The sequence below is a fragment of the Thamnophis sirtalis genome, unplaced genomic scaffold, assembly GCF_051295495.1.
Source record: "Thamnophis sirtalis isolate CommonGarterSnake01/CBP01778 unplaced genomic scaffold, rThaSir2_p1.2 scaffold_11, whole genome shotgun sequence".
In the NCBI taxonomy this organism is placed as follows: domain Eukaryota; kingdom Metazoa; phylum Chordata; class Lepidosauria; order Squamata; family Natricidae; genus Thamnophis; species Thamnophis sirtalis.
The window spans coordinates 42,266,015-42,274,761 of record NW_028261391.1 but is presented as its reverse complement, the minus strand read 5'-3'; the positions used below and the strand labels follow the sequence as shown (position 1 = coordinate 42,274,761).

Here is an 8,747-nt window from a genome sequence, read left to right as displayed (position 1 = left end):
AATAAAGAACCAAATGTCTTGAAAGAAGTAGTATGGGCCCTGAAGAAGTTGCTGAATTGAGTAATTCCAGGTATTGATGGAATACCTGCAGAATTACTAAAACCTGTGCCAATTAACACAATCATGGCCCTGTGTCAAGAAATATGATCTACATGTCAATGACCTCACAACTGGAAAAGATCTGTTTTTATCCCATTAGTAAAGAAAGGTGGTGCCAGAGACTGCTCCAACTATTGCAAATTGCATTGATTTCTCATGTAAGCAAGATTCTGTTAAAGATCATTCAACAGGGGCTACAGAACACTCTCAATCAAGGGACGATGTATAAACAGGCTTTAGAAAGGGGCATAGCACTAAAGATCACATTGCCAATATTAGATAGATTATGGGAAAGGCACAGGGATATCAAAAGGACCTATATGTGTTATTGATTAGAGAAAAGCTTTTGCCTGTGTAGAATACAATAAGCTATGGGCAGTTTTGTGTGTGATTTTGGTGTCCCAACCCACCTGATCAGATTTACCAGTTCACTGTACAGTGATCAGAAGGCAACAGTAAGAACACTATTGAGACACAAATTGGTTCGGGTTCAGTCAGGAAGTTAGATAGGAATGCATTTTATTACCATTTATTTTCCAGTAAGCTGAAGTGATCATGCAGAAATTAGAACTGGAACTACCTGATTTGGGCCTGAAGATTGGAGGAAGAATCATAAATAATTTGAGCATGCAAATGATACAATACTATTGCCTGAAAATAAGGATGACCTGAAAAAATGATACGGAAAATCAGAATCACGGAATTGGAAGGAACCTTCGAGGTATTTTAATTTAATCCATCCCCCTACTCAGGCAGAAAACCCCCACGCCTTCTGTCCTCTCCTTTCAATTGGAAATTATAAAGCAGGAAATACATTGCATGAGACTTTCACAAGAAAAGCAAATCCTGTGCATTGAATTGAGCACTCTACACAGATGCTAGAAAATTAAACCTGTATGCAGTAAAGATTATTTACAACCTAGAGGTGGGGTGGTGGCAAGAAAAGCAATTTTCCAAAGCAAGTTTCAGTCACCTTAACCTACAGGAAAAGGTGTTTTGAAAGGTAGATTATGAATAATTTTCATGGCAAACTACATAATGTTGGGGACTATCAAACCTGCAAGAAACTCAGATACATGTACAGGGCGGGGCATAACCTTTTCCTAGGGGGTCACAGCAACACTTGTAATAACAACACAAATAATTCATACACCATTCGAAAGCCCATCAAAAACTGAGTTTATTGACACGATTTAATAGTCAGTATGACCACCATTAGCCCTTCGAACAGCATTCAAATGAGGTGCCTCTCGAAAGGCAATGCATTTTATTCTGTCAATGATCCTTTGTTCTTCCGAATCGAATTTTCCAGCCATTCTTAAAGCAAATTTAACATTTAATAGCTCATTCAATTCAGTTTTTTATGGGCTTTAAAATGAGGTGTCGCGGAAGTTGTAAACTGCTGTCGATCTTGCTGTGACCCCCTAGGAAAAGGTTATGCCCCGCCCTAGAATTGCAAAATAATGACTGTTTGAAGATTTGTTGTGTTCTTATCCACCTCGTTTGAATGCTGTTCGAAGGGCTAATGGGGGTCATACTGACTATTAAATCGTGTCAATAAACTCAGTTTTTGATGGGCTTTCGAATGGTGTATGAATTATTTGTGTCGTTATTACAAGTGTTGCTGTGACCCCCTAGGAAAAGGTTATGCCCCGCCCTGTATTTATTACATTTAGACCACTGCCCTATATCTATTCATTTCGGAATAAATCATATCAACGAGATGAATTTGAATAAACATTTACAAGGATTTAGTAATTAGCTAATGAATCACCCTAATGTTCTCTAGTATTTTTGTACTGGCTTTTTCTTGTCGTCCTCCCCATGTTTTAGACTAACCTCCCTATCTAACAGAATAAGATAAATAAATAAATAAATAAATAAATAAATAAATAAATAAATAAATAAAAAGATGTAGGGCAGAGCTCACATGTCTGCTATTATTAATTTACAACTAAACCTCGCTGAACTAAGGCTTTCAAATCCCGAATTCCCTCACGAGGAGGATTTATGCGCTTTACAATACGAGCGAATTGCTTTCAGCGCTACGCCCGGTTTTCCCCACCGTCCTTCTGAGGCCAACGTCATGGGAGCGCTTTGTTCTGTCTCCTCCAGGGGGCGTCGATGATGTGTGGTCGCCGGTGTTTTGCTCGTCGTTCGTATTTCCGGCCCACGGCGCGCGTTCTGGGGACCAGATGAAACCATGGCGGTAGGAGGTACTGACATTCGCGCCGTAGATGTGGAAGAGGATGCATCTCAGCTTGTTTTTCCCAAGGGTGAGCGGAAAAGTCTTGGGGAGACTAAAGCAACCGGAGAAGCTAAGGAAGGTTGCCTAAGGGAGATTCCCGTGAACGGACACAGAAGAACTAGACCGTATTACTAGACAATCTTGAGGGTCATTTAATAGTCTGTTCCCATCTGTTGTTCTTCAGAATTGTAAGGATCGTGCGGCTGCGAATTTAAGAGCTGACCTGGGGCGGGGCGGGGGGGGGGAGGATTAGATGAGGATACCTTGCAACTTTGGGTTATCCATATCAGGTGTATAAAAAGACCCTGACCTGCCTTTCAAAGCCCGCTCTTGTTCTCATTCCATGCTAGTTATGTGGGCTAGAGCACAAGAGGTAGCAAATTTAAAGCTAAGATCTCTGGCTTTTCCTGGGTGGGAGACTGCTTGAGATCCTTTTCTATATTTATCAAAATAATTCCATAGGTGATTATAATAAAATAGTAACCTACCAATACTACAGTCCTACTACTACGTACATGCAGAGGATAATTGACTGACAATTTTTTGTGTGTGAAGGACTACATAACTTATACAGGCAATCCTTGACTTACAAGAGTTCATTTATTGACCATTCAAAGTTACTTACAACCTTTATAGCATCCCCATTATCGTATGATCAAAATTCAAATGCTTGGCAACCGGTTCATACTTATGACCATTGCTGTTTAGCAAGATCTGTGATCACCTTTTGCAACCTTTTGGCAAGCAAAATCAGTGGGGAATCCAGATTCACTTAACAACCATGTTACCAACTTTTCAACTGCAGTGATTCACTTAACTGTGGCAAGAAAGGTTGAAAAATGGGGCAAAATTCACTTAACAAATGTCTCATTTAACAAATTTTGGGCTCAGTTGTGGTCATAAGTCAAGGACTACCTATATTTGGGTAATAATTGGGGTTTTTAATTATTTTTTGTCTGTAAAACTATGATATTACTCTTTTGGCAGCCATTTCATTTATGTTATCAGTTCTAACAATAATAGGGATATATGCTTATCTAAGTGAATTGAAACTTGTGAATATAAAGGTAATGTTTACAAGTTCTATTGTTTAAAGTGATTGAGGATCATAACCTTTTCTGAATCTGCAGTAATATAAACATATGTGAATGCAATTGCTAATATAAAATGAAGCTTTGAAATTGATAGCTGGATATACGAAGGTCTTAGGGAAGATGATGTATCATAAATTTTACAGTGTAGTTTGTACATTTATATCTAGAAGATTATTGTAAGGTTTATTGTAAGAAGTGGTGTATGCTTTGCTGCAGAATGAAGATGATAAAAACTAACCTGCTTATCATTTCAAGAAGAAATCACATTTTCAGTTCTTTCATATATGTAAAAGTTTCTGTGAGGCGACACAAATATGTATAAGAAACAATAACTAGAATCTTTCTAACTTAATTTTCTACATAGGCATTGACGATTTGCTTTATTTCTGTTTGATGTTGAGATGCATTTAGGTAAAGTAGCTTTCACTCACAGCTTGAAACACTATTATGCTTTTGTCTTGCATACAGTCAAAGATTAATAACAATATTAATGTATCTTTCTTCCTTTTTAATCTATGTCCCTGACACCTATATTAACATGCAGAATTTGAAACTGCCGAAACACTTCTAAATTCAGAAGTGCACATGCTTCTGGAACATCGGAAACAGCAGAATGAGAGTGTAGAAGATGAGCAAGAACTTTCTGAACTGTTTATGAAAACTTTGAATTATACAGGACGCTTCAGCCGCTTCAAAAACCGGGAGACAATTGCTAGTGTCCGCAGGTAAATTAGTTTTTTTAAAAAAATAATTTTAATTAGGGAATAAGAGATATATATGGTCTTTTTAAATTGAAAATGGCTAAATTTAGCACAAATTTGTTTTTTACTATTTGATAAATAATCCTTGCCTAATGATGTTCACTTAGCAACTTTTTGCTATTACAGTGCTTCAGAAAAGGTGCTTTGTAACCTGTAATGTACTTCCGACTGTCACACACACCACCAAGAGAAGATGATCGCAACCTGGGTGCCTGTCAACTTAAAACCAGTTGCCAAGTACCCCACAGTTACATGATCACCATTTACAATCTTCCCTACTGATCTCAATATCAATGGAGGAACTGTCTTCTGTGGGGCCAGAATGCAGAGCATAAAGAGCCCTCCTAGCTGGTTGACTGAGGTTGTTAAAGTGAGATAAGCCCACTAAGAGGCTGGCAGCCAGGGCGCTGGTGGCAAGAAGCTAAGATGCCCTGCTCAGCATGGCTAACAGCCCCTGAGATATAGAACTTGAGGCTATTTGGTGGAGGGGAAGGGAGGCAACAACAAAGGCCAGCTGGGGTAGCATCAGCGGGTAGGGAGTGGTTGGAGAATACAGCTGCAACATACCGCATTATTCTTCTGTTGCAGTGAATAAGAACTGTTACTCTTTTTCTAATCATCCCAAAGTTAAATAAAAATGGATAAATGACAATCTAGATCTGGAGAGCAATGTAACTTTGTCTTAGGTATAGAGGAAACAAGTTGAAGCAATGTGTTTACCGCCTTGACTTGTACAAAATAAAAATGGGTTATAAATATAATAACTACAAATAATATGAATAAAATATATAGATACTGTCATAAATAGAAATGGCAGAATAATTTAACAAGTTTGGAACTTTACTGTCTTCCCCTTACTTGTTAATCAGAACAGACACAAAGTTTTTAAAAAATAGGTAAAATGATGTAACTATAATTGATGTATTATATATCAAACCAATGTTAATATAGAAGTGTTGTTTTTGGATGCAGATGTTTTTATATGAAGTATAACCACACGTTTACATATATTCTAGGTGCTTGAGGATATGTGCTTGAATTGCACTGTAGATTATATCATAGTCTCAAATACATGAGTGATAGTAAAATTGCACTGAAAGTATGAGGTACTATAAAAATATTTCTACCACAATACAAATCTACATCTTTTCAGTTTTAAATTGTGTCTTTTTTTTCTTTCAGCTTATTGCTCCAGAAGAAACTCCATAAATTTGAACTAGCATGTTTAGCTAATCTGGGTCCTGAAACAGCTGAAGAGGCCAAAGCTTTAATTCCCAGGTGAGTTGCCCTAATTAAAAAGGTAAAGCTTGTCATGATTCAAGTAAATTTGAATCCTCAAAACACCAGAAAAACAGTTACAATCTCATCATCTAGTTAAAAAAACAGAATTTGGACTTAAATATCCATTCTTTAGTCAAATACTATGATATTATGAAATTAAAAATACTGATCTGATTGGAACAACAGTCTTCAAAATTTCTAAATTAAATTTCTTAGCTATATTTATGTTCTGTTTTAATTAAAATTACTTCCAGGCTCGATTCTGTCAAACAAAAAATAGGTAGAGGAAACCTGAATACACCCTTGTTTAAATATATTCCTTATTACTGTTTGAAGTTTTCAACTAATCTGTTTTTATAATTTTATCATATTTTTAATGATTAAAATATGTGTTATAAGGTAATACCAAGATGGAGGGGAGAAAATGATAGTTTTGACTAGTGACATGTCTGGTCTAAATTGAATTAGTCTAGCTTTAAATACCAAATTTTTCAGAGTATAAAATGCACCAGAATTTTGAAGAGGTTTTTTTTAAACCCCCCCCCCCCCCCGAGCATTCTGCAGCCCTTCCAAACCCTCTGAAACAGAGAGTTTGGGAGGCCTGCAAAGTGCTTCTGGGGGCCAGGGAGAGCAAAAATGCAATCTGTGGGGGCTTGATCATCCTAAAGGGTAAGGCTTTTATCGATCTCACATCCACTTTTCTCTACCCCACCCCAGGGCAGGGCAGGACTAAACATATCTCTGCGCTTTATTTTTCCCCCTCTGACCGGCAATCACGCAGAGCTGCTTGGCCCAAGGAACAGCCGTTGGCTCCTTTCTTCTCTTCAGTGAGGAGAGAAAGAAACGTGGATGCTGCTGAACCGCCGCTGCTGCGCTCGACCGGGAACGGCCCACTGGGCGAGAAGGGGTGGGGATCCATTTCATTTGGGTTAATGATTCCTCGTGGTGGTCCCTGAGCCACAAAAGGGAAGCCCAAAGAAGTCGACCTGGCAAGGCTGCCTCCTTGAACAACCGGGCTTGTTCACAGCCCTCCTCACAACCCCGCTTCCTTAGTCTCGGTGCAAAAGCAGGTGCCAGGCTCCCAGCTACTATATCTCTTTGCTGCATGATAGATCCGGGCAGATTGGAAGTGGGGGTGGAGGAAGAGAAGGGGAACAGATTGGGAAGTAAAAAACCTGGAATGAGATACAATCAAGCTCCTGAGATCGCTTCGCTGCCACCCCAAAATGCTGTTACTGCGATCTCTGCCGCCTGGAACTGCCCGAGAAGGGGCAGGTGAAGTGGTCTCTGCAGAGGTCACTGTAGCAGCATTTTTGGGTGGCAGCACAGTGATCCAAAGCCAAAGCCTTTGAATCAAGCTTGATTGTACCCCATTCCAGGTTTTTAACTTTCCGATCTAGCGTCCAGAGAAATCTAGTGTCTCTGAGGCACCACTCATTTGGAGGAGGAGGGTGGCATATACAAAAACCTCTGAGTAACTGGGAAAGAAAGCCGTGCTTTTTGGGCAGCGGTTTTTGGCAGTTTCCAAGCTGAGGAGACTCCAAGCCCTTGCCGCCCTTTTGACACCTGTGAGGAATGTGGAGGAAAGCATTTCAGGTGGCGGATCCCCTCCCCAATTCCAAAAACGGTGCCACCTGAAAGCTCTTTCCGCCATCATCCTCACATTTCAGGTGGCGGATTTGGCCAAGGGAGAAGAGAGGGCATGTCTACAATGGGAGGAGGCTCAGCGAGTGTCAGAGGGGTGGCAAGCATTTTGTGGCTCGTGAAGGGGCCTTCAAAAGGCTTTCAATGCAATTCCCTGGGCCACTTCGGGAATCAGGCTCCATGTGGAATCCCCGCTGCCTGGAACCACACGAAAATCCAACATGCGGCGGGGCTACATTCAAAGAATAAGACGCACCCAGATTTTCACCCTCTTTTGGGGGGTAAAAAAGTGCATTTTATACTCCGAAAAATACAGTGGTATTGAGCAGAAAAAATCCTCCTATTTTATTGGTAGTTTCTTTCAATTCTCCAGATTGGTGTCTTGCAGTTCTTTTTAAGAGAGTTGATATATTAGAACTTTTTTTATAAACAGAAACCACTGCTTATTCTTATCTTTCAGCTTAGAGGGTCGGTTTGAAGATGAAGAGTTGCAGCAAATTCTTGATGACATACAGACCAAACGAAGCTTTCAATATTAAAATAAATTTCCAGATTCTTCTGAACTGGGTGGAATGGGATGCGGTGGGGAGGGGAATTGAGGATCTCATTCTTGTTTCTTTGTAGTCCTTTTGAGGTCAACACATATTAATATAGTATTTTATATTCTGACCAAGTTATGTTTCCCAGTTTTATGAACTTTTTAAATATGAAGAATTTAAACATGAACCGTAGAACTTTGGAAGGTTTTACCTGATTAGAAGTGAATATTAAACATAACTTCATTTTGGAGGTGCAAATAATATTTTTGGGTCCAATAATACTAATTTGAATATGTCATGTAGGATAAATATTACTATATTTAATTCATATTGCTGTTTGAGAATTGTAGTAGTACAGTAGAATCAAGACAAACCTATGGGGTTTTATTGTGCTTCTTCAGACTCAGTTTTCTCCTTCAAAAATAATTGCAAATTAAACTAAGATATTTTTAACTAAGGTCTTGTGACTGTCCTTTTTAATTGTTTCTATAAAGGTGAGAAGCAGAATGGGGATTACTTATTAAATTACATCTAATGTTTTTGCTGTTGAAATACCTGTATTTCAACAGCAAAAACATTTAACCCCAACATTTATGTTGCTAAGTGAGACATTTGTTAAGTGAGTTCTGCCCTACTTTAGGACATTTCTTGCCACAGTTGTTAAGTGAATCATTGCAGTTGGTAACAAGGTTGTTAAGTGGATCTGGTTTCCCCATTGACTTTGCTTCTGAGAAAGTCGTAAAAGATGATCATATGACCTGCAACCATCATAAATATGAACCAGTTGCCAAGCATCTGAATTTTGATCACATGACTATGGGGATGCCACAACAATTGTAAGTGTGGAAAATGATTATAAGTCATTTTTCCCCAGTGCCAGTTACAGTATGCACTAAATGAACTGTTGTAAGGACTTCTGTATTAAATATTTACTATATATGCATTGCTATATTTTGAATTCACATGCATTTGAAATACTTAAGTGTTTCTAGCTTTTTAAAAACTGAAGATTGGAAAGCAATACTCCACATTATTAAAGGATCAAGTTTAGTGGATAATTTATTTGTTCATATCACTTCTT

General features: G+C 38.7%; 1 protein-coding gene across 1 annotated transcript; it reads left to right on the top strand.

Moving 5' to 3' along the window:
- The first annotated feature begins 2,227 nt into the window (after nucleotides 1-2,227).
- Nucleotides 2,228-8,123, top strand: POLR2D (RNA polymerase II subunit D). The gene is made up of 4 exons (XM_014056207.2): nucleotides 2,228-2,375; nucleotides 3,986-4,166; nucleotides 5,385-5,480; nucleotides 7,588-8,123. Exons 1-4 carry the CDS (start codon nucleotides 2,303-2,305, stop codon nucleotides 7,664-7,666), a joined length of 429 nt encoding a protein of 142 aa, XP_013911682.1. The 5' UTR covers nucleotides 2,228-2,302; the 3' UTR covers nucleotides 7,667-8,123.
- The last annotated feature ends 624 nt before the right edge of the window (nucleotides 8,124-8,747 follow it).

Bases quoted from the DNA above. Each gene is read 5' to 3' on its own strand.
- POLR2D (XM_014056207.2), top strand. From the start codon at position 2,303: ATGGCGGTAGGAGGTACTGACATTCGCGCCGTAGATGTGGAAGAGGAT. The intron at 2,376-3,985 runs GTGAGCGGAAAA...ATTAACATGCAG, and splicing joins TCAGCTTGTTTTTCCCAAGG to AATTTGAAACTGCCGAAACA. The intron at 5,481-7,587 runs GTGAGTTGCCCT...CTTATCTTTCAG, and splicing joins GCCAAAGCTTTAATTCCCAG to CTTAGAGGGTCGGTTTGAAG.